The sequence below is a fragment of the Saccoglossus kowalevskii genome, chromosome 20 (genome assembly GCF_978046115.1).
Source record: "Saccoglossus kowalevskii chromosome 20, keSacKowa6.1, whole genome shotgun sequence".
In the NCBI taxonomy this organism is placed as follows: domain Eukaryota; kingdom Metazoa; phylum Hemichordata; class Enteropneusta; family Harrimaniidae; genus Saccoglossus; species Saccoglossus kowalevskii.
In genome coordinates this window covers 12,898,328-12,925,172 of record NC_140660.1, presented here as the reverse complement: position 1 = coordinate 12,925,172, position 26,845 = coordinate 12,898,328, and the positions used below count along the sequence as shown (strand labels likewise).

The 26,845-nt window shown below is 36.2% G+C and overlaps 2 protein-coding genes across 2 annotated transcripts in view; both read left to right on the top strand.

The window, feature by feature from the left end:
- Positions 1–224: 224 nt before the first annotated feature.
- Positions 225–4,282, top strand: LOC102810349 (MICOS complex subunit MIC13-like). The gene is made up of 4 exons (XM_006814989.3): positions 225–308; positions 1,224–1,365; positions 3,203–3,254; positions 4,106–4,282. The coding sequence occupies exons 1-4, from the start codon at positions 289–291 to the stop codon at positions 4,180–4,182; spliced, it is 291 nt and encodes a 96-aa protein (XP_006815052.1). The 5' UTR covers positions 225–288; the 3' UTR covers positions 4,183–4,282.
- Positions 4,283–15,916: 11,634 nt separating this feature from the next.
- The window catches only part of LOC102810310 (selenocysteine insertion sequence-binding protein 2-like), a 59,795-nt gene continuing 48,866 nt past the window's right edge, over positions 15,917–26,845 (top strand). Inside the window, exon 1 of the mRNA XM_085494538.1 lies at positions 15,917–16,062. Coding sequence (XP_085350664.1) covers positions 16,033–16,062 — 30 coding nt within the window. The 5' untranslated portion in view covers positions 15,917–16,032. The remainder of the gene's footprint in view (positions 16,063–26,845) is intronic.

Sequence of the window (26,845 nt, the reverse complement as noted above, 5' to 3'; positions counted from 1 at the left end):
CAAGTCAGGTGACCAATATTTGGACTGTTCCATTAAATGGCGGAGGTGAATATTTGTGAATACATATCTATGTAGAAAAACGCTTAAAAATGTACGTTCTTTCTTTTTATATATACGTACTTAGTATCATTTATAATATTCAGTATATTATGTCATTGACTCCGATGATGTAAAAGACAAATAATTTCTCGACATTTCTCTTTCACCTACCTCTACCCGTGGTACAGAACCATCTAGGGGTCAACTTCCCATCTATCGCCACCAACGGCAAGTACATACAATTTCAACATGGCGCTCTCCATCGTAAAGTAAGTATAACTTCTCGAATGACGTTTTTTACGTCCAAATGTTATCATAATTGTGATTTCATAGAATGCCGAAACTTGTAGTGCAACTATAGGATGAAAATAAGTATAGATTTTTGTAAATTTGACTTCGAACAATCAAAATAACAGTTTGTGTGAGAGAGAAAGAACTGTGACGCAATATTGGCAATTATTACCGGCTCTACGTGCCCTGAGTACAGTCCTGTAGGTTGGCCTTCTCCCGCAGATCATTCGGCCCCCACAGTCCTGAGAAGTCGCATATACCGAGGATTCGACAATCGCCTACAAATTTATGGCGGAGAACCGTTCTGCAGTTTTTCATGATTGTATCCAGCTAAAACATCTATCGACCAATCTAGCAATCACAAATACATTTTTTGTGGGCAAAAAATTAACCTACAGTACTGGAACGTTGGTGAAAGCTAGTTTTACGCAACGAAACAACATTTTGTTAATAATTACGTCAAGAACAAGATGGCGGCGTATATTTTCAGTTGATGTTAGACAATGTCGATTTCATCGACCCTAGTGGGAAATCTTATGTAATTTCGCTTCCGGTTAAGGTATTTAGAATAGTTAGACGTATCGACCCGCTTATTTTTTAACTGCAAAGCTGAATGCCTCTTAAATCGCCAGATACATTCCTTCACAGTAGTATCGAATCCTCGGTCTATGCGACTTCTCAGGACTGTGAGGGCCGAATGATCAGAGGAAGAAGGCCAACCTACAGGACTGTACTCAGGGCTAAGGAAAAGTGTACTCTTGTTTAAATTTGGCAACGGTGAAGTTGTCACGTGGTCGACAATTGTAAAAAATTGAACAAGCAAATAAACTATATAGAGATAATTCATAATTGTAATCATTTGTCATCAGTTTTATTCTGCTTGGTTTCCATAGAAACTTGGCCAAGATCGGTATCGGTGTTACCGCCGTCTACGTAACTGTGGAACAGGGATTATGGGGAGATCCGTCACAGGGACAGGTCACTGCCAAGAAACTGGCCAACACCCTACCCGCTGAAAAAGAGTACTTTGAGAAGGTAGGGCTACAAAAAAAATGATAATTTAACCTCCTGTCTGCCAACTAATATTGTACACCAACGTTTTTTAGCTCCGCTGTCGACTTTGTCAAGCGAAGCTTATCATATGAGTGATTGTCCGTCGTCGTCGTCCGTGTCAATGTTTTACTTTTTCGACTTCTTCTTGAAAACTACAAGCCTAAATGCTTTAATACTTGGTGTATATGTACCTTGGGTAGACCTCTCTTAGGTTTGTTCATTTCATGTTGTATCTTCAATTCTCTAATTTTGGTGAATATTTTTGTCATTTTTGGTAAAAAGTGATATTTTCGACTTCTTGTTAAAAACCGCAAGTGCAATTGCTTTGATATTACATATATGTACTACATGTGGACCTCTCTCAGATTTGTTCATTTTGTAATGATATCTTTAATTCTCTAATTTTGGTGAATATTTTTGTCATTTTTGGTAAAAAGTGATATTTTCGACTTCTTGTTAAAAACCAAAAGTTCAATTGCTTTGATATTACATATATAGATACTACATGTAGACCTTTCTCAGATTTGTTCATTTTGTGATGATATCTTCAGTTCTCTAATTTTGGTGAATATTTTTGTCATTTTTGGTAAAAAGTGATATTTTCGACTTCTTGTTGAAAACTGTAAGTCCGATTGCTTTGATATTGCATATATAGGTACTACATGTGGACCTCTCTCAGATTTGTTTGTTTTGTGATGATATCTTCAATTCTCTATTTATTTTGGTGAATATTTTTGTAATTTTTGGTAAAAAGTGATATTTTCGACTTCTTGTTAAAAACTGTAAGTCTGATTGCTTTGATACTACCGTATTCATATTGTTCATTTTCTAATGATGTCTTCAGTTCTTTAATTGAAATGTGCATTGCTAACAGCGGAGCTATCTCAGCCGATAGGCTGCTTGTTTTTTAATCTGATGAATAAAAATAGTAAAATTGATTGTGAGAAGGCACTACCAGTATTTGTTTATTTCTTGTGTGTTAAGATGGTTCATAAGTGATAGGGATTTTTTTGAACAAGGGCGCAGCGCCCTCATGCCATGGCCATTCGCTCCCTTACCCTGGGGAGCAGATCTTTTGGCAACCATAAAATTCTGATTGACCAGGGAGCACATGTCTGATAGCAATTTTGGCCCCGAGGAAGCCATAGAATGCTCCATTTTAACTTAGAATTATCAATAACTTCACGTCCTGGTTGGGAGAAGCCTATCTCCTCCACTTGGTGGCGCCGCTGAATTGCAGTGCTCCCTTTTTTTTCTAGAAAAACCCCTGAGTGATATGAAATTACTGAGTGTTACAAGAATACCATGAGGTATACTGTTGATGAAATCATGATGGTGTTTGACTAAGTGTACATAATTTAAATCGTAAAATTTTCCCAACTAGAAACTATCAAAATGCGATCACACGCCTATGTGTGCAAAGACTAAATATTCCATCAGTCTGAGAAACAGTGGTAATGTTTTCACTGGTTCAAGTCATTTTTGCTTCAGCAATTAACGATTTAGAGTGCACATTTTTTTTTTCTATCAAGAAATTATGTTCAGATGGTTCCAAACTACCCAAGAAATTATGGAAAACTACCGGTACATGAAAAATATTTCTCCAAAATTTTGGCATGGAAAATGATGTGCAACGTTTTATTATCAAATTTTAACGTCACGTAATTTTTTTTTTATTCAAAATTGTTGAAATTGTAGCAAATAAGAAATATGTAAATTCAATTAAAAATTAAACAAAAAACTATAGAAAAATACATAAAAACTGGTGAAATGTTACATCCAAAATTGTGACAATATTTTGTTTTTTTGTTATTTACAGATTCCGTCAACAACTCAAATTGCTGATAAAATGAGAGAAGGATGGAATAGTGGTGAGTTGTCTTTCATGTCAAAGGTCATACATCCTGGTACTTTTCATTATCATGGCAACCTGAGGGGCCTCATCAAGGGCAACTTAGGGGTAAAGATGGTGGACAATGAAATCATTTGGTGAACTGTCTTAAAACATCACAGTTAAAGTCAGTGCAAAGCTATTTACAAGATTGTTTCTGATTGGCTACCCAACCCTAACACCTAACAATCAGACCAATCAGAGAGCAGCTTATATATATGTATATATGCTTACATTCGATTGCACAATTGTCACACCACGTTATTTTATGTGGGTCCCATGTGACATATACAACACATGTAAAATGTTTGTTTATACAAAATTAGAACATCCGCTGCATGACTGAGGTGCTTTAAAACATGCACGCTGCGCATGTGCCACATTTGTGTTGATAAACAATGATTTTCCCACAATCCAATGCGCTCTTCTAATGGAAATCGCAAGTACGAGTTTTGACCTGGGTGCGACTTGCACAAGCTTCCAATCCCCCCAAAAAATACTTAATTAAAGTTTGGTAACGTCTCGTTGATCTGCGCAACAGCCAAAGTCACCATCTTTGTATATATAACACCAATATCCTGCGCATACATGATTGCGACGACCACTGTCATATAAGTAATTTTTTATTTGGTTTTTTTCAATACTATAAACTTCTTTAATTGTCATAAAGTTATCAAAACGCAAAAATTTCAAATGTTTTTGTGTGTGCATTTTTCAGACATTGCTGGAATCAACCCCGGAATCTCTCTAATGCCAAACAGTAACTCAGCATTTTTGTAGTCGAATTCATATTGATATTTATTTATTTATTTATTTATTTCTCGCCTACAGGTGTACAGAGGACGTTTTCAGCTCTGTCAGAAAGCCCTCAGACCGTGAAATCAACGGTACAGAAATACATGAAATAGACAACTTGAATAAGTGTGTTATTTATCAAATAATATAAACATAGCTACATCTGCCATGGGTTTTCTGAGAATAAAATTAATAAAAAACATATTCTTTAAATATATTGTTATTCGCTTTAATTTCAGCGAAAACAATTTTTTGCAAATTTCGTGTGAATCAGTGAAAATACTGAAATTTTATAGCAGTAAAAATTTCTCTTGGGTCCTGCAAGATGGAATGTTGATACTTTCGCGGAATTTCGACTTCAAGAATGGCGTCAAATCGCCATTACAAAAATTAAGTGTTTCACAAATAGATATAGCTTCTAAGGGATTTGCTGACAATGAAATTCAAAAGAGAGCGTACTCACAAATGTCAGGTATCGTAGGAAGATATTGAAAGTGACGATCTTTGAAGATACTACTCTATTTTCGCTGAAAAGGCTTTTTGGCGTGTTTTGCTTGGAATTTATTTTCACTGATTTTTGATGAGATTAATGTAAAATATAGGAAAAAATGTATATTCGCTAGTTTTTATTTTCAGGGGATCATCCCTTCAGCGAAAATAGCGAAAATAAATTCCAAGCGAAAATAAAGTATTCTACAGTATTCAGATATAAACGTTTGATTTGTAGATTGGATTGAATAAATTTCATTTAATTGGTTTTCAAGTTCTGCTTTGTTTCTCATTTATTCTCTGCACTCACAGATTGTACTTTTATGCATTTATGGAGAAGACAATATAATGCTAACAATACATTCACTTCTTGTCTTGAAGTTTTTGAAAAAAAAAATGTTATATCCCTGTGTGCAGAGCCCACAATGGGAGTCTAGTGGTTACCCTGTCTGTGTGTCTGCATATATGTATGTTTGTCTTGTTACTTCATTGATAAATTTGTACAAGAAGGCCTAAATATTCAAATTTAATTTCTTGACAATTGTTCATTTTCCTTTTTGATTTGCTAGAGTTTTTGTTTTTGTTTTTTTGTTTTTGTGATGATTAATACAATTTTTGATTGTTACAAATTGCTGAGTACCGCGTTATGACATTTACATGAATGAATGAATGAATCAGTGAATTTTTTTTTTTTTTTTTTGGTATATTTCACATTCAACCCAAACTTAGTTACAGCTAAAATAACACCAAGTATGCACTAAACTCAGAAAACAAGGACTATTAATTTGGGTTCGCTCCGTTCGTACTCTGGCGCTATATCTCGGACACCCATTGACGGATTTCATTCAAACTTTACATGAAGACAATACACAATGTCTTAAACATGTTCGCAGCAGTTTCTCAGAGATGACTGGGCCGATTTGGATCAAAGTTGGTATGGTGATCATACATATTGGGTTATAGGTGCACATCATATGGCCGACTCGTGGCCATTTTATTTTTCATGCTACACATGCCAACTTTTCCATGAATGCAATGAACATTTCTGTTTAAATTTTGTACAAAGACAGTATACCAATAGATACATCAACATGAACATGAACATTATTTTTGTAATTTGATTCAATATGACTGCCCAATGTCCATTTCTCATGTAAAAGCACTAAATCATAATTTTTTACAAATCCATCTCCTATTAATGGTTTCAATTTAATCTCAATGACTTCATTAGCATCAAATTGATATGTCAGATCACAAAATTTTGGACGGGGACTGTATCATTAACAATGACTTGTTTATTTGGTTATACATGTGAAGTACCGGGGTGAGTATAATTGGTGGACTGGGGAGGGGTAAAAAATAAATGGGACCAGCTGAACTGTGGAATCCACTATTTTTGTTGTTGCGCTTGTGGTGTTAAGTCGTTTTTGTTTCTCACTCCACTAACACAATAGCAGTAGTATTCTCATGCGTCATTTCATATACGCGCTCCGTCGCTAGAGGGCGCGCTGACACGCAAACGAATGACTAAAATTGGAGTGAGGAAGACACATTTAAACCATAGACCCCATTGGACTACTGGATGGTCTATGTTTAAACAAAAGGTACGTTGAAAATCCGCCATACAAAAATAAATATTGTTTTTAACTAACGGCGTGCAGCAATCGCCCCCGTGCATCGTGTGAGGGCGCTTCACCTTTCAAATCGTATCACGTGCACGACATAGGTGGTTCTTCGTAAGCGTTACCAAAACATGGATGAATTCTGCCACGTGATGCAATAGGGGGGGGGGTAGAATAATTCGCCCATCCCTTTGAGAACAATGATTTTCGCGGGTCAATTTAGATCAATTTAACGAATGTTTGTCTGATATTTCAAAACTTTTTACGACAGTCTCTATGAGGGGGGTATCGGCTGGTATCTAGTGTGAGAAATAGACAAGGGACGAAGGCTCCAGCGAGCTCATATTTTTTAAACTCGAAAAATCAGACGAAAAGAATGAAAAATAAAAACTATAACAAATACTAGCTTGAACAATATTAGTTGCTCTTTCAAATTTCGCCAAAGACTTACTGTAAAAGGGTTAATTATTCGCTGGGTTTTAATTTTGCTTATTTCCCTGACTGGAAAATGCGCTAAATTAAAACCCAATGAATATGTAAAATTTAGCATAGAACACATTATCTAAATGATAAAACCATGAATTTAAAACCCACTGAATATGCCTGAAATGGTAAATCATTGAAATTTAAACCCAGTGAAAATTAGTCATTTTACAGTACTTTTATTTTACCGATATCACTAGAATAAATCAAGAAAACTACAAAAATTGACTCCATTTATGAATAATTAACGGTTACACAGAAAGCACGTTACAGTTGGAGGCGTGGCCTGTTCAGAATTTGTCAAGAACCAATCACAAGACTGGTTATCGTAACCAGTTGGGCGAGGCTATTACTGTATACTGTAAAATGACTAATTTTCACTGGGTTTAAATTTCACTGATTTACCATTTCAGGCATATTCAGTAAATTTTTAATTCACAGTTTCGTCATTTAAATAATGTGTTCTATGCTAAATTTTACATATTCACTGGGTTTTAATTTAGCGCATTTTCCAGTCAGCGAAATAAGCTAAATTAAAACCCAGTGAATAATTACCCCCTTTACAGTACTAGTATTTTGTTCGGAGTTTTCAATAACATATGTTTGATATCAAAATATTCCACCGCATCGTTTTTTGCTTTTATACCACATACACGCGCCAATGTTTGGCACAACGCGGCAACTTTATCCTGGCTTATCAAATAAACTATTTCTGTTCAATCATTTTCGCTTCTGGGCGTACTGCGATCAGATTAAAATCTGACGATAGCACAGACATCGCGTGTTATGTCTGTATTTACCGTCACCGTTTCTCTGTATCGGTCATGTATACTGTAAACTTTTTCACCACCAGTTTCCTCTTTTCATCACAAATTCACAAAATAGTCCAGTTTATAGTCTGCACTTTTCTTCAGAAGATGATTGGGACAAAAATAGCGAAATGTTTTGAGTAAAAACTGCAAATTGTCTCAATTTTTTTCTGTTGGCTCCAGGATTAGAATTCAGAAATATTGAAGAATATAAGAAAAAAGTGCAGAAAAAATTGGGCAAAAAAGTCTGGTGGCGAAAATGATAAAGTGTGTTCACGCGTAAATATCATATTCTAGCGTCCACGTATTAGCATGGGGCAAACTACTCTACCCCTACTGCTTCTCATTACTCGGGCCCAGGACTAAATGAGAATTTAAAAAAAAGAATTTCGAAGTTCCATGCTGTGGTGCGCGTTCAAAAATACGCTCGGTTATCGAAAATCGTCCCGATTTCCGTCTCATGTTCATTTCTGTGTGCTGATTTTTTGAAATCTACTTTATTTTAGCTAGAATTCATTTTTGCTGAAAAGAATTTTTGGGTGTTTTGTATGGAATTAATTTTCACTGATTTTTGATGAGTTGAATGTAGAATATAAGAAAAAGGGTATATTCGCTGGAATTTATTCTCACTGAATTATTTACAAGCGAAAATAGAGTATTCTACAGCATATTCGACATCAGCGGCTATTGAAATGAACACCTCAGCGGAAATGACATCATTACTCAACTTCGGTGTTAATAAACCCCGTCACCTAGTTGTGATGAATGGAAGAAATGATATAGATATTAGGTGACGAGGGCGTGTATTTATGTTGGCGATGGCGTTCCCAAAAGATTCACAGCATTGGCACCTCTTCTGATCACACATTGCAAAACATACTTTTGAAAAACGAATACAGCAGATTCAATTTAATCTTTTCACCACGAGTTCCATCTTTTCATCACCTTTTTATAGTCTGCACTTGCCATCAGAAGAATGGAAAGTAAAAATAGACAATTTTTTGAGTAAAAACTGAAAATTGACTCAAATTGTGTTTGTTGGTTCTAAAATTAGGGTTCATTTCCAAAAATATTGAAGAATATAAAAACAAAGTGCAGAAAACGTTAGGCTGAGAAAGTCTGGTTGTGAAAAGGTTAAAGGGCGGTGGTTGTCGCACCGCGTCGTGTTCGATATGGGAGTCATAGCGACGTATACAACGCGTGTAAAATACATTGTTTATTTACATGAAATTCGAACACGCGCTGCGCGACGACCACCGCGCTTTAAGGTCCTAAATAGCAAACCAGTAAAATGTTTTTAAAAATCAATGTCCAATGGTACAAACCATGGGAATATGGGTAATTTTAGTGTGGGGTAAACTCTGGCATGGTTGAACATATTTCTGAAATGAACACGGGCTTCGTCATGTGGCTACCTCGTAACGTAGTCGTATCTCTATATCCGTTGTCTGCCTTCACTGTGTAAGTCTATACGATACGAATAATTAAAAGACGATTAAGTAAATCGACAACGACACGGCGAGGAGATATCATGTTAGGTAACCAACTCTGGGTCTTATGTCTATGTAAAGAATGTCTGATCCCCGAAATAATTGGTCTGACCCCATGACAAATCGCACTCCCCCTTGCAGAGTCTTCGAGCTTATGACCTGGCCTAGGAATCCACAAAGAGCGGCAACTTGTGGGACGTTCCCTGGCGACTACCTAGCTTAGTGATAAAAGACCCATAATCTCTGCGAAGGAGAATAGACAAATCGTTGACTAATCGTAAGTATTGCAAACCGTTCAGATGAGCTTTCTGCATTCACACTGTATGGAATGTTCCAGCGCTGCGCATGCGCGAGATATATGGGTCTCATATAAACAAAGATGGCGACTATGACTGTTGCGCAGATCAACGAGTACAAACTGAGACGTTACCAAGCTTTTAAGTATTTTTAGGTGATTAGAAGGTATTGAAGAAGTCACCGGCTGTAATTAGTGGTAAGTCGAGCCCAGGTCAAACCCCGTACTTGTGATTTTCATTAGAAGAGCGCGTTGGATTGTGGGTAAAACAATGTTTATCAACACAAATGTCGCACATGCGCAGCGCGCCGACTACCGCCCTTTAAATATTAAAAAATACACATTCCTTTAAATCGCGCCCTCTGTGTCAGTGCGCTTCTATGACGTCAACATGACATACTGTAAAATGACTAATTTTCACTGGGTTTAAATTTCACTGATTTACCATTTCGAGCATATTCAGTGGGTTTTAAATTCACGGTTTCGTCATTTAGATAATGTGTTCTATGCTAAATTTTACATATTCACTGTGTTTTAATTTAGCGCGTTTTTCCAGTCAGCGAAATAAGCTAAATTAAAACCCAGTGAATAATTACCCCCTTTACAGTATATGGTGAAAGCAAGGTCGTTCATATCGACAATAATGTGTTGTCGTTCGTCATCTAAAATATAGTAAAATCTTCCTAAAGGCAAAGGATAATCGTCACTGACGGAAAACTACAGATCAAAACGAAGTCGAAAATTTTGACGGCCTTGTTCCGCCCACAGTGCCCACGTAATTTTTTTTATCTTCGTTAAAGCGTCTGCCCGTCAGCATACACAACACCTGGTTGTAACGCATTCATTATTTACTACACGAAGAACACGAAATGCGAACGAGCGTACTAAAAAGGTTTGCCTGGTGTTGCTTCAAGTGCACGTGCGATGTTGTCCGGTTACGTCAGTTACACCACAGGCTCGTTCGAGGTCCTTGCACGGCGCGAATTATCAACAGCACGTGTTTTCAAAATGTGTACAAAACGACGTCCTTGACAAGTGAAACAGAGCCATGACCTAATAACAACGCCAGAAAATGGAAATAAACACGTTCTCGGCGACGTAGTGCCAACACGAATTTAATTTCTGAAAGTCGTAACATTTTACAATTGACGATATTACTTCCGTAGCAACGACACAATTGTCCTCACCTCACCCACCGAAACTATCATATCGTCGTACAATGTTGATAATCATGACATAGTTATAACAAACTTTCACTAAGTGGATATCAAGAAACAATCTGAAAAAGACGATATCAATTTGTCCACAGCAGAATGGCATCACTGCACATTTTTAAGGCGCGGTAGTCGTCGCGCTGCGCATGTGCGAGATATATGGGTCTCATATAAACAAAGATGGTGACTTTGACTGTTGCGCAGATCAACGACTACGAACTGGGACGTTTCCAAGCTTTAATTAGATAATTTCCATGTTATTCGAAGGTATCAAGGAGTCACCGGTGGTAATCAATGCAAGTCGCGTCCAGGTAAAACCTCATACTTGTGATTTCCATTTGAAGAGCGCATTGGATAGTGGGAAAATCAATGTTTATCAACACTAATGTCGCACATGCGCAGCGCGACGACTACCGCGCTTTAAAGATAATATCCTTAAATTGCCCAGTCAGGAGTACTTTTAGCTCAACAAGAGCATTCATTTCACCTTTATATATGTTTATTAATTTCATGATCCATACTGAAACGAGAAATTTCTATTGGCCGACTGAAAAGCATCGGAACGTTTTTTTTTTTTTCAAATGAAGTCATTGCGCACTACGTTGATTGGCTGGTTGGATTCAACTGCGTTTGAAATTTGTAAATATTTATAAAAAATAAAGGGAATGTATTTGTTGCGTTTAGAATACAATTTATTGCAAAATGAATACATTTTGTGTATTTTCATTTATGAGTAAGCGTTTATTGGTATATACACTTTATTTCTTATATCTGTGCTTTTCCACATGAAACCCAGTTCGGTTGTTTGTGAATTATGTAACTGTTGCATTTTTCAATTAAAATATCGAAGGTTTCAGGCGACATTCTACCGACAACACAACTTTTAAGAACGGTGGTCGTTGCGTCCTCTTCGACATGGGACTCATAGCAACGTACACAACGCGTGTTAAATGCAGTTTACTTGAAATTCGAACACACGCTGTACGACGACCACCGCCCTTTAACAGTGAAATAGAGTCATGACGTAGCACCCAACGACAAATCAATAGAAAACAATCTGGAGTGCAGCAGATACACGACGTCGTAGCTACACAGTGTCAATTGCTATGAGTCGTAAAAAAATCAACTTACGGCGAAATTACTACTCTAGCAACGACACTGGTGCCCCCGGCCGGCCCCTCGAGAATAACACTACACCGTGTCGTGTATACTGGCGCCACTGTACGTTAAGGGACTACTCAATTGAAATCTAGGGACTACTCAATTGAAATCTAGGGACTACTCAATTGAAATCTAGGGACTACTCAATTGAAATCTAGGGACCACAGTTGAGGATTTTTGTAGTTGCAAATACTACAATGAAATTGTTTGAATTTGAATTGCGAAATTTATAAATATTTTGGAAAACATTTTCGCGTTTGTCAAATCCAGCACTGTGATAGAAGGACTGTGATGATTTTTTAACGCCAACACGGCGCTGTGACATCTGCTTGTCCTGTTTTTACGTTCGATTTACCCTCAGGCTACTGAGATTTCACGAATAACACGGGATCTCCTCCATGTGAACGGATAACGGTATAATGTTTCCAATTTAATGTTTCCTCCACGGATGGGCGGATATAATGCATCTGGCACTGTATAAGTAGAAGGAAGTGATTATGCACCGCGATAAAGGGACGTCCCCTTTCCCGTCCCTTTACGTAAGGGACACCCAGTGCGTGCTAACAATTTGGAAACAAAATTCCCTCATATGTAACAATACAAAATCATGTAAATTATTGAAAACATATACAAATGAGAAAAATATTGAACCAGCAATTTTACGTGTTCCCGAAGCTGAGTGAACATGTAACACTGTTTGATATCTCGGCAGCCATTTACGTCCGAGCATTCTCCTTCCCAGAGTTCCTTGCGGTTAGATCGTAGAATACTAGTAGTACTCTGCCTGGAAGAACGACGTCCGAGGTCTATTGACAGAATAAAAAAAACCATGGAATAGTCGTGTAAAGTTAGTAGAGAAATAAATGATGTACGAGATGAGGTGAAACGATTATTAGGACATTTTATCATCGTTTTGTAAAGCAAAGAGATAATCCATCTTGAAAAATTCGATGACGTTGAAAACAATGAAATATAGTGTATCAGAAGATGACAATTACAGATTGAAAGAGGTTCGAGCCGAATTGAAAAATGTAAATTATCGTCTTTATATGCTTTCATTATTTACAAGACATCATGAACGGCAAGCGGGGTATTTGGTAGCAGATATCACACCTCGCTGGGTTAAATTTGCATATTTGGCGGAGAATACTCACCGAGTGTAGCATTTTTGTACTGGTTTCTTTGGTAAAATATTGTCTTAACTTCTCAAAAATGGTACCCGGCGTCATTAATTGAAAAAGACTTACTAGTATTTTGTTATTGATACGTACCCGTCAAAAAAAAAAAAAAAAAAGATTTACATCGAATAAAATAAGTTCCCATAGTGTTGCCATCATTGTTTCAATAATACGTTGGCTTGCTGCCAGATCGGAAGAGTTCTTTAAGCCACAGACACAATCTTCTTCCGTTCATGTTTGTCTGTTCTTGGCCTCGCAGCTTTCACAACGCAGATTCTCGCACTTCATAAATATTTATAAAGATAGAGAGAATGCCTTTGTTGCACCAAGAGTACTGGAACACTACGACAAAAACTGAAAAAATCCTGATTTTTACAAAATAGTTTATAACGAAATGTCTTCCCTATGCACCCATAAATAATTTCCATAATTACCAATTACACAAGAATATTACAGAAAAAACGATAGTTTGCTATATTCTCTGTACATTTTGCCTTTTATTTGTTTTGAATTATGACTGGAAGAAGCTGAATGAAATTACAAACTATGTAGTGTGTTCAACAACTCACGTATGAACAATATCTTTAATAAATATGATTTTACTTAGTAAAAATATTGTATTTTTCTACATAATAACAAAAGAATTGCAGTGTTACTGGATGTTTAGCACCTCAAATGAAAATTTTAATAAAAAATTAAGCAAATTCAAAACAAGTTACATGAGCGTTATACTTACTGGACACGAATGCCGATACAAAGAGACTCTACTAATACTCGATTCTGAGTCATTCAAGTCGTGCGATCTAGATTAAAGCAGGAGGGTCGTCAACTGCGCACGCGCGGGAATTGAGCCCCAAGCGACGATAACAACACGCGCTAAAACCGCAAATGCTCATAGGTAGACGCTTGATTGTAAACAACGCTATGGCCACCTGACGCATGCGCAGGTGACGACACCCCCCGCTTTAAATGAAATGGACACAAGAAAGATACCGACATAATTGGTACCATTGTGAGTGTTGTCTTTTGCTAAATAAAGAGATTTGGTGTGCTTGCTTGGAATGGGAACGGAAACAGAAGTATTTGAAAATAATCTTTAATCCGGAGCTTGTAACTTTCTGCCAGGGTTGGTGAAATTTTAGATTTACCTGCCCGGCCACGTACACAATGTTGAGAAGCTACGAGTAATTAAGAGCCTCGTTTCAAAATACACAAAAATAAAGTTGCCGCAGACTGAGATTCAAACCCATTTTTTCACTTTAAACAAATATTTTATGCTTAGAAACATAAAAATTAATATTATTGATGTATCAATAAATGGTTTTAGGCGAGAAAGTAGCAGGTATTTCACATGCAGGCACTTTAAACTCTATCACCATGGCAACTTATGCTATTGAAAAATGCAGACGTTCTCTACAATTTAAACTTGCTTGCAGTCTGATGCAATTCATATTTATTTTTCGAGAATTTTTCATCGGAATCGCAACAGACTGCAAGCAAGTCTAACTCAAATTCAATGTCACTAGAAAAACAAACACAACAAAATGACAAATCAAACCGAATCGGAGATAAGATACAAATTATTATCATTATCATGCACGGAAGTTTATAACAACGCCTGAATAACGTCAAACTTCCTAAAAAGATAAGACAAATATACCGATAACCACAGCCAGAAAATAAAGGCTGGTAGTTGTCGCGCCACGCATGCGCGAGATATATGGGTCTCATATAAATAAAGATGGCGACTTTGACTGTTGCGCAGATCAACGAGTACAAACTTAGACGTAACGAAGCTTTAATTAGATATTGTTTTAGGTGATTGAAAGGTATAGAGGGAGTCACGAGCGGTAATTAATGCAAGTCACGCCCAGGTAAAACTTCATACTTGTGATTTTCATAAGAAGAGCGCATTGGATTAAGTTCATCAACACAAATATCGCACATGCGCAGCGCGACGTCTGCCGCGCTTTAATATTCTTTACAATGCTTCTGATAATTTTTCCACAAAATAATGTATTAAGATAGAAGCCTACTCATGAATGCAAATACCCAGAATTTAATCATTTACCAATAAATTGTACTTCAGGCAATATAAAGATATTGACTTTAAAAAAGTTAGGGGTCAACAGCCTTATTTTCGAGAAAATGGTAGTTGTATTTTAGTAGATAGTGGCCGAGATTCTGAACTTGGTGATACTTTTTTTATAATTAACATTTTTACTTGGTTTAACTTCCACAATTCTGTCCAGGGCGCTCCATGAAGATGAAAGCCTTTAAAGCGCGGTAGTCGTCGCGCTGCGCATGTGTGAGATATATGGGTCTCATATGAACAAAGATGGCGACTTTGACTGTTGCGCAGATCAACGAGTACGAACTGAGACGTTTCCAGACTTTAATTAGGTGTTTCAGGTGATTGGAAGGTATCAAAGTAGTCACCGGTGCTATTCAGTGCAAATCGCGCCCAGGTCAAACCTCATACTTCAAAATCAAGATTTATCAACACAAATGTCGCACATGCGCAGAGCGACGACCACCACCCTTTAAAATAATAAACTTTTAAAAACTTTTGAAGAAGTTGATGAAAATCGTTAGGAGACTTGGCCCTGTTCTCGCTACGTTTGTGCAGACTACTCTAGTAGACTATAGTCTATGGTTGGTATCAAAGTCCCATGTGTCGTAACGACCTGTAGTAAATAAACCAAAACATTGTAATCTCTAGATTACTATTGTCATACCAACCGCCAAATAAAATGTAAACAAGACACCAATACAAGGTAACGACACGTACGCGTACGTAAACACATGCCGGAGGACTGACGCAACGCATTCAAGTGTTTTTCTTGTATTTATGCGGATTTATGGAAGTTATCTCATTGAAATTGACTGTAAGGCTGCTTTTTAAGTTTTGGCGAGTCGTAGTGAAAGTTGGAAATGGTATAAAACTTCCGAGTTGCAGGAAGTCTGAAAAAGTTTGACATCCCAGCACGAGCCTCAATGCCTCACAATTGACCTCATCGTGACCTTTCATGAATAAATAATTTGACGTCCGTGAAGCCGCATCCAATAAAATTACGTGATTAATATCACGTGGACAGCGGTTCCTGAATTTATTTTTAATTCGTAATTTGTATGCAGTGGATTTTGGGGGTAATATCGCTATCTCTCGTTCTGGATTTCCCGTAGTTTTTGCTAATGTAAGGCCATATGTGCGACTCCTAAATGTCTCATGGTGGAGAGAAGTCCCCTCAGGTAAGTTGTAGTAATTGTGCTTGACTGGAATTGAATAACATGCAGCGATATTTCCGATGCACGTCGCCCGGTCAGTGATGACCGCCATCTTGTTCAGTCGAGGAACTGGATTTTATTCGTTACCATTAGAACACCATTCAAATTTGTATGTGACGTACAATCGCCTTATTTTTTTATGTATCGCACATTTTTGTGCACATTCTGCAAATTGGTCTGCTCGATCGTCGAATTACTATGAGTGGTAAATATTTCAGGAAACCCCAAAACACGACCCATGTGAATGATGTCATCGAATGAACCGAACCGCGCCCATGCATGCATTCGCAGTGATATTTCTACTAATCTACTAAGCAACTCAATTTTACCGCCACCCCGTACCGTATTTATTTTATCTATTAACACGTTTACTCGAGATATCAATTTATCAATAGGTCGGGTTCAAACAATGCATTGTTTCAAGCTCATTGACAGAGACGTGTAACGAATACTCGTGCGTACTTTCCCTTGGTACACGCTCTCTCGATGTGATAAAGAACGTAGTACTAAATCATGGTGTCTAATTTCTCCCAATCCACAGTCACGATGTACGAGTTGGAGCGATTAAAAAAATATTTGTGTGCCATCCCACATTCCTGTGGAGTGGTCATTAAAATAATTATTCGGGCCCATCCCACTGGCACTTGAAGCATCACTTGATATTGATGAAGTTGTAAAACACTTGTTTTTAAAATGCCTGACTCACTCCCTGTTAGGCCGCCATAATTTCAATATCTTATTTTGGCTCCAATCCGATAAACATGTGGAAAGTAAAGCAAAAAACAACGCATGGCTGGCAGGTTGTATTTAAAAAATCGCGTCACACATGTGATTTAAAAAAAAAAAATCTAAAATTTTTTCCCTAAAAATGCCTGTTATTTAATAGTTTATATAAATAGATAACTGATGACTTTAACTTTGAAGTAGAACTGGTATGAGGTATTTAAAAATTAACAAAAACAATCGTCTCTCATATTAATGAGTCACAGTAAAAATATGTCTTGATAGAAACATTCCTTTTTTTTAAGGTTTTTTATTTTGGTGGTTGGTAACAGTATTTTAAACTGCCCATAAATGTAGTTCACGGTTTATTTTTATGAATATTTATGAATGTAAAATAAAAATGTCTCTGATGGTGGCTGATTAAGGAGTGCTTTTTAATATCCACCTTCAGATGGTATCCTGGACTAGTGACTAATCATTATCAAGGGTAAAATGGCTGCCAACTACAGGGCTTGAAGTTCATCGAGGCAATTCACAAACTCAATGATCTGTTTCGATTTTTTGCTTCACAATTTCAATCAGTTAGAGGTACTTGTTTAGAAATATTGACCTTGAAATGGGGTGCCCTCAAGTTCAAACCTTACATTTTAAGTTAGGCCAGTTTCCGATAACCCAACCTTGCTTACATATTACAGGCCGATCCTGTAATATAACGTAAGTACATGTACTACTAATAGAGCAAATACAGTATTGTATACTGAATCATTAAAATATAACTTATTTTGACCATAGACACACCTCTGTCATTTAAGAAAGTACATGCACTACTAATGGAGCAAATACAGTATTGTATACTGAATTATTAAAAAATATGACTTATTTTGACCATAAATACACCAGGGTTCTCTCCAAGGCCTAATAGAGTAGGGGTTCCCAACTGTTAAATTTTGAATAAAAACAATAGATCCAATTTAGCATAACAATAAAAGTCATTAACATACTATATTGTTATGTAAATTGGCTGATTGACTGTATTCAAATTTTCTGTGGAGAAACACTGCATGACACTGTTATTTCAGTAAGCACATGTACTACTAATAGAACAGATACGGTACATATAATGATTTAAGGGTATGAATCTTAGTAGCTGTTGCATCAATACTTAATATATACTCATTCATCATAATATTAATGATGATGATGTCTGTCCGGGCTGGTAATATACTTGTACATACTATGTACAGGACTTGACACAAAGTGTAGAACTACAATCTGGGACAGTTAAAAAATGTAATCAGGGCTCCTAAGATCAGGTGCGCACTTTCTCATCAGAGAGCAGGTACATGTACAATGTGTAAATGTGTAGTTTAGTCAAGTGATTCTAAAATGTCAAGCTCTGATGAAGTGACAGTTACATTTACAACTGGCCATCTCATGAAATGCCATAGCTTGATTTGTCACTAGACATTTATATTTTCACCACCAGACTCTTTTTTTTTTTTTTTTTTTCCAGTTTATACTCAAAATTGTTTGCTATTTTTGTCCCAATTTCTGAAGGAAAGTGCAGGCTATAAACGGGAATATTTTATGAATTTGTGATGAAAAAGTGAAAAAGTTCACCAAAATGAGTTTCCGCTCAAAGTCGCAATTTAATTCTTTTAACCATTCATTGCCAATGCACAGGATTTGTTTTCTCCACTGAAAACCGCCACAATTCTGATTCACCGTTAAAATGCATGAAAACCGCTGTTAGAACTAGCCCACGATTTAGTAAAATTATTTCCAATGATGGTGTAAAAAATACATTATTCGTTGAAATGCAGGTGATAAACTGAAAACAAAGCATGTTCAAAGAACTGCTACCTGTATGCAGTGAGACATGCACAGGAATTGAAATAGAATTTTTTCCCTGCATGCACATGTTGAATTTGAAATTTACCAGCACTAACTTGTTGTGAAATGCACCACTTTTAAAGTTTTAATAAAATTTACAGGTTATCGATTCATGCGATTACGAAAGAATTTTTTTTTTTTTTCAAGTTGTCTTACAATGTTGGTTGAACTTAAATTAGGATTAGTGAATATAATGAGAAAATGTTAATTTCTACATGCAACAGTGCGCACTGCCACATAATATTTTGAGTTTACTTGCACTAGCTAATAATCTATGTGCATAGTGCAGTGTGCACCAAGGTATTTCAATCCCCGATGCATAAAGAAATTTTGATTCTGATGTTAGTTTTGGTTTGTGAAATAGCCCTATATGAAAACATGTGATAATAGAATACCAAAATTCAGGAAAATGTAACATGTGTTTAGCCAGACACCTGTCTGCCTGTCATTTTAGACAGACACTCCACATTCTAGACAGACAGTATTTCTACAAAGCTATCCAATTTTGATTACAAATTACCTAATAACCATCAATAATCAACAATAAAATTGATTGCAATTCAATGGTAACAGCAAATGCCATTTTTCATTTTGATAAAGTTTCTAGATGGGCAGTTTTGTTTTCTCGGCTATAACTCTCCCGTGTAATATGTGTAGACTTGTGTCGTAATTTTTTTATGTTCCCTCCCAAAGGCTAGGAACATATTAAAATTATTAGACTCATTAAATAAATCAGATATCATGAATCATTTATAATACATTACCTGTATATTGTTAGTCTACTCACAATGTACCACCAATACTGTAGAATACTTTATTTTCGCTTGGAATATATTTTCGCTGAAAGAATGATTCAGTGAAAATAAAATCCAGCGAATATACTTTTTTTTTCTATATTTCACATTAAACTCATCAAAAATCAGTGAAAATAAATTCCATACAAAACGCCAAAAAAGCCTTTTCAGCGAAAATTAATTCCAGCGAAAATTATTTATCCACAGTATTAGAAGTTCAAAAAAACCAAGGTTATTTTTAGATCTGAGAGTCATTGTGCTAAAAATAAACCTCATTCCTCTCTCAGAATCCTGAAGCTGCTTAAAAAAACTCAAAAAAAAAAAAAAAAAATCAAAAGAAATAGAAACAAAATTTGGCATTTATTTTAACAACATATTTTCTACTGTATTCATTTCTCACAATGCAATGCTGTATTGTCAAGTAGATACTACTGTAAACTACTTTATTTTAGCTGGAAATAATTTTCGCGGAAAAGACATTTTGAGTGTTTTGTATGGAATTTATTTTCTCCGATTTTTGACGAGTTGAATGTAAAATATAGGAAAAAAAGTGTATTCGTTAAATTGAATTTTAACTGAATCATTCCTTTAGCGGAAATAGCAAAAATTTATTCCAAGTGAAAATAAAATATTTTATAGCACTTCAATTCAGCTCAGACTTCCTACATCTAGTCTCAAAATATTGAGCTTTGAAGTTTATGGCCAGGATGTGTCAATTGGTAATTTTAATTATGAAAAACATGATTTACAGGTGGGAGTGTCAGTGAGTAAGTAATCTGTCTCTATAAATATTTAGAGAACAATGAGTTGTTGATGTCTTTAAGGTAGAAGCCTACTCATAAATTGAAAAACCCAGAATTTATTCATTTTGCAATAAATTGTACTACAAGACAATATAAGGATATTGACTTAAAAAAAGTTGGGGGTAACCAGCCTTATTTTTGAGAAATTGATGGTTGTATTTAAGTGGAAAGTCACCATTTTGACACTATTATAACACTTTTACTACATGTTCCTATGGCAGAGATATTATGCAATATCTCAAAAAGTAATCTGGTGAAATAGGCTGAAAAACTCGTATATTGTTAATGATGGAGTACTTGGTTTTTCTGAAATATTTAAAAAATCTGGGTTTTAAAAAGTGTCAAAAAATGAAATTTTTTTTTAACATTGTGTTCTATGGAGTTCTAAAAATAGCAATTTTCAAGAAATAGTAGGACACGTTTCTCAGAAAGCATAACTGTAACACACAAAATAATGCTATTTCATTGTACCATGAGACATTAGCTTCATGATTGTACATAATAAACTAATAAATGTTGTCATGCGATTTATGACCGATTTTGTCAAAAATTATGACTAGGCTTCTACCTTAATATGTTGTGTGTTGTTTTGAGGGTTGCATTCTGTAACGCTTTTAACTGACTGTGTACTATGCTGTTGAAGAAAAAATGTTGTTTGTTTGAGCGTATCTATTTTGAAATACCGTTAATTTATTGATTGTAATACTATGAGGTTATTACGAGGATACCAAAATATATGCACGAAGACAGTACTGCAAGAGTATCGACCGACGTCCAGCGGAGGTCGATGCGACGATGTACTGTCTATGTGCATACTTTGTGGGGTCCTTGTAATAACCTTATTGATATACCTCTTTTCCTCGCAATGATACATCATGGGAATGCCGAAATCCAAAAACAGAATCAGCGAACTTCTTTGTGTGGAGTCCTGTCAAACCCTGGTGGCAGCCATGTTTGTTTTAATTATTAGAGGACACTTGCGTGCATAGTTATTCCATATTTGGAATTCGCATCCTAATATGGTAGGATAAAATATACTCTGTAAAATACTGCAAAATTACAGCACGCTGTAACTTATGGCGTTAGTGACAGATATATAATAATAGTAAAAGATATTGGCTAACACAATTTCAGGAAATGTTAATAAATTTCTTGAATTTTGCATCACTGGAGATTTTTAGCAAGGCATTTTTTTTTAGCTCCGCTGTCGACTTTGTCGAGCGGAGCTTATCATATGAGTGATTGTCCGTCGTCGTCGTCGTCCGTCGTCGTCCGTGTCAATGTTTTACTTTTTCGACTTCTTCTTGAAAACTACAAGCCTGAATGCTTTGATACTTGGTGTATATGTACCTTGGGTAGACCTCTCTCAGATTTGTTCATTTCATGATGATATCTTCAATTTTCTAATTTTGGTGAATATTTTTGTCATTTTTAGTAAAAAGTGATATTTTCGACTTCTTGTTGAAAACCGCAAGTGCAATTGCTTTGATATTACATATATAGGTACTACATGTGGACCTCTCTCAGATTTGTTCATTTTGTAATGATATCTTTAATTCTCTAATTTTGGTGAATATTTTTGTCATTTTTGGTAAAAAGTGATATTTTCGACTTCTTGTTGAAAACCGCAAGTCCAATTGCTTTGATATTACATATATAGGTACTACATGTCGACCTCTCTCAGATTTGTTCATTTCGTGATGATATCCTCAATTCTCTAATTTTGGTGAATGTTTTTGTGATTTTTGGTAAATAGTGATATTTTTGACTTCTCGTTAAAAACCGCAAGTCCAATTGCTTTGATATTACATATATAGATACTACATGTGGACCTTTCTGAGATTTGTTCATTTCGTGATGATATCTTAAATTCCCTAATTTTGGTGAATATTTTTGTAATTTGTGGTAAAAAAGTAATATTTTTGATTTTTGACTTCTTGTTAAAAACCGCAAGTCTGATTGCTTTGATATTACATATATAGGTACTACATGTGGACCTCTCTCAGATTTGTTCATTTTGTGATGATATCTTCAATTATCTAATTTTGATGAACATTTATGTCATTTTTGGTGAAAAGTGATATTTTTGAATTCTTGTTGAAAACAGCAAGTTTTGCTATACATACTATACATACATGTATTGTTCATTTTCTAATGATATCTTCAGTTCTTTAATTGAAATGTGCATTGATAACAGCGGAGCTATCTCGGCCGAGAGGCTGCTTGTTTCAATATTCCAATGTGCTCTTTTTATTCTCTCGGGTAAACACTAAATTCTGTTCCATTGTTGTGTAAAGGTTGTGTTTGAATACAATCCGTGCAACATGCCCATGCAGAGGGCAATTGAACAAATTCATTTTTGTGTCTGGAACACGGTATGGAATAAGAATACCATATTCACTCTAGTATTGTACACGTTTATGTAAATGACAGTCTGTGGCCCATAACATATTTAATCATCCAGTGTATAAAAACATGCACCTGTTGTATTACATGAGGAAATGTGTTCCTGATAGAACAGGTGTGTGTGACAGTAATTTGCATAGTTTTACCACACGCGGTGTCAGGTTAGGCTACTTCTTGGATCTTATCGCGATAAAAAAAATGACGCAGTGGATACTGTCTTTTTAGCGAGAGAACTAATTCGCTAATTGCAGGTGGTTTATTGTCTTAGGAAATGATAAAATTAGAAATGAATAAATAAATTCGCTGTGTAGGAGCTTCCCACATGCAGTAGAGCGAATATAGAACATGTGATTCAGGACATTTCTTAAATTGTCCTTGTAGTAGCGTTCCTGCACAGCTCCTTAGCGCGACTAATATGTCAAATACCTTAGCCAGTAACGTGTGTGAATGCTTAGAGCGGGTAAGAAATGCTGGAAGTACTGACTAAATGTGGCCTGTTTATAGCTATAGCACTTTCTGCACTTTGCTTTGGTATTGTTTTAAAACTAACATAGAACTAACATGTATACCTTCCTAGCTACTCCACTGAGCAATCTTAGTTAAAGGGGAAGTCAAGCCAAACAACACATCATTTTCTCAATTTCTGACAACAGACTCTATGATGTCATACTTTACCCATAATCCTTTGTTTGAGAATCAAGATGGCTGACTACATAATACTGATGAAAAGTTGAATATCTAGAGAATGAATAGTGATATAAAAAAACTGTAAATTGCATTCTCCTGCATTTGTGGAGCTTTTTCTTGGGGGGGGGGGGGGGCTGAAGATTTTGTTTATTCTTAATATGTTTGGGCGTTCCTTAGCCCGTGCTCACCACTGTTCTCTCTGTACACGAATGCAATTGGTTGTTTATACAAGTGTCAAGCCTCTGTCAGCTTAAACTTTACAAAAGCACTCAAATACAAATAATATGAGGATATTACGAAGATACCTCAAAGTATGCACGAAGACAGTACAGCAGCAGTATCGACCAACGCGCATTGGAGGTCGATGCGACAGCGTACTGTCTGAGTGCATACTTTGAGGTATCTTCATAATAACCTTATTATTATACATCTTTTCTTACCAAGGATACATCATAGGCATGCCGAAATCTAAAAAGTTTAGAACAGAATCAGCGAACTTCTTTGTATGGAATCCGGTTGAATTCTGGTGGCAGCCATGTTTGTTTTTATTATTAGTGGATGCTTACGCGCGTAATAATTCCATATTTGGAATTCGCATTTCCTAATATGGTACGATGAAAATACCCCGTAAAATACCGCAAAATTACGGCACGCTGTAACCTATGGCATTACGATGACAGATGTATAATAATAGTTATTATAATACAGCAAGCAAACTTAGTGGCTCCATTATGACTTTCCCTTATTTTCCCGTTGATTTAGTTATGGGATTCAATGGTTTCCCAAAGTTTATTTTCACTCTTGTTTTTCTAAGTTACCATAGTTTGCAGGGGTCAAACTTGGGCCCTGTCCAGCTGTCCCGGACAGGCATATTTTAGCTTGGGCAGGTAAATGAACAAATTACCTGTCCCTGTGGACAGGTGAATAAAGGTTTTACTAACTGACCAAATGGGGTTGTCCCATGTTGATAATGTCAAAATAATTGATTTCAGATTTCTGTAAAATTATATTTATATTTCAAATATCATGTTGTAATTTATTTTGCTAGAGACAGGTAAATCATCAATTGAGACAGGCATTTTTTTGACCAACTTATTCCAATGCACAAATAACCAGTCACTTGTAGCATAATGGTTGTCGCATCAGACTCATGATCGGTAGACCCAAGTTCAAATCCTACCTTAGGCTGAACATCAAAGGGTCGATCCCTACCCTGGGTGAGTGTGCCACAGACCCAATGGAAAGGCCAATTCCACTGGCCGAGAATCATTCACTAATAAATGCGACTCTGGGGGAAACTTGGTTAAGGTCTGCAGGTGCTTGTGTTCGACCGGGTCTGGTTGACGCCAGGATAGCACATTAAAATTGCCATTTGATAGGAAGATGGCCGCACAGCCCTGTCATGTAGTCCCAAACATGAATATAACTTCTGTGGCAAAAATGCATCATGTGTCAGCACTAGCACTTGCAATTTGCAAATACAATAAAAGTCAGGAGAGACAACAGTGGCATTCAATGTCCGGAACTGTCGCCTGGTACATAAAAACATTTAAAAAAAAAATAACTATGATTTTAAATTTAAATTCCTGCTTTGTAGCATACTGCTGTGCTAGGCAAATGCCTCTGTAGTCGTGTGAAGTTATAACCATAGAAACAAAGTACCAATGTGTATTTTACTGTTAATCTCTCTTATAATTTGTTTGAAGTGTACGTTTCCGTTCGTTTCGTCATACAAATTGATCTGTGCATCGTCATTGGTTATTATATCGCAAACGCAAATCAACTCAAAATAAGTTTTACATGTCTGTCTGCACTGCGTGTACTTTATTGAAATTGTCAATATAACTGTTGAATAATGATTTATTAAGTTGGTTGGCATGCCGACATGCATGAGTCAGCTGACCATTACACTACAGCTGGCAACCTGTCTAATATTACTGTATTTGCACTGTTTGAAGCGCATAGGGCCCAACAGGTAGTCGCCATTTTGTTGAAATAGGTCACATGATGGGGACCGTAGAATATGACGCTTAAGGCACGTTATTATGGGAAGACATGTCCATATGTCCGTTCATGATACTGTTTTATTTTCACTCGTACAAAGACATCCCATCATTACTGTGACGTGCAGGGTCCTATGGATCAGTTGGTATTGCTGTATCGGTAATCTGTTTGATCCCTTAACATTTGCAAGCGCTTCAATCAACACTGGTGTGTGTACATGTACATTATATAAATAAATGTCTTAAACAGTCAAAAATAGATTTGCAGAAACCAACACTAAAATTCGTGTATACTTTAAATGCATTAGTTATTCACTGGTTTTTAATTGGCTATTTTCACTGATTTGAATCAATATAAATATGTAAAATAAAATAATTTCTGCCAAGCTTATGAACTTAAAATAAAAACAGTGAAATTGCTCAACATATTAAAATAATGAAATTAAATGCCAGCAAAAAAAAATGTTTTTTTTACAGTACACAGGCATTTAGCCAGCCACCTGTTTATCTGTCATATTAAACAGGCACTCCACATTTTTGACAGGTACAAAATTTGATTTGACACGCAAAATCTTCACGAACATGTGAACAGGTGATTTTCCGTTCAACTGCGAGATCTCGCGAGATGCATGAAATATGCACGTTGAACGTCTGCCGCTAAAATTGAACGATTTGATTTTGAACTTGAATTTCTTTATTTCGTAGCTCACATCGACCGGCCGATCTTCGACAGAGGAATATTGCTTTCGAATACCCTCACTTAATCGAAATTGTCTATCATCAAATGTGTACAGCACATTATTAAACATGGAAATGCCCCCAAAAATATTTTCGCGTTTGTCGAATCCCACGCGATGTTTGACGCCACTACGACGCTATGACCTTTGTTTGTCCTGTTTTTACGTTTGATTTCACACATAACGCGTGATTCTTGCCGTGAACGGAAAATGGTCTATTACAAAATAACCATGAATAATCAACAAAAAATAAGCTTACAAGTCTATGGCTGCAGACTAGCAACTGTTATTTTTCATTTTGATAAAGTATTTAGATGGGCACTTCCAATTTCCTGGCTCTAACCCTGTATATATGTGTATTATAAAAACCAGTATGGGTACTCAATGCTTGGAATTATTTTTTCTTTCTTAGAAGCCTCAGTTGGCTACCAATTTTGAAAGCTGTTAGCTAGACAATAATTTTGAGAGGTTCAGTGGTTTGGTACACGTGCTTGAGACAATTAACCTAATTTAATTGTGAATACTGTGGAATACTTTATTTTCGCTTGGATTTATAGGGCGATTATCGGGCAGCGCGTGTTCGATTTTCATGTATTCAAACAACGCATTGTATACGTCGCTATGAGTCCCATATCGAACAGGACGCGGCGCGATGACCCACCGCCCATTAATTTTCAGCTATTTTCGCTGAAGGAATGATT

Bases quoted from the DNA above. Each gene is read 5' to 3' on its own strand.
- LOC102810349 (XM_006814989.3), top strand. From the start codon at position 289: ATGGCGCTCTCCATCGTAAA. The intron at 1,366-3,202 runs GTAGGGCTACAA...TGTTATTTACAG, and splicing joins AAAAAGAGTACTTTGAGAAG to ATTCCGTCAACAACTCAAAT. The intron at 3,255-4,105 runs GTGAGTTGTCTT...TCTCGCCTACAG, and splicing joins GAGAGAAGGATGGAATAGTG to GTGTACAGAGGACGTTTTCA.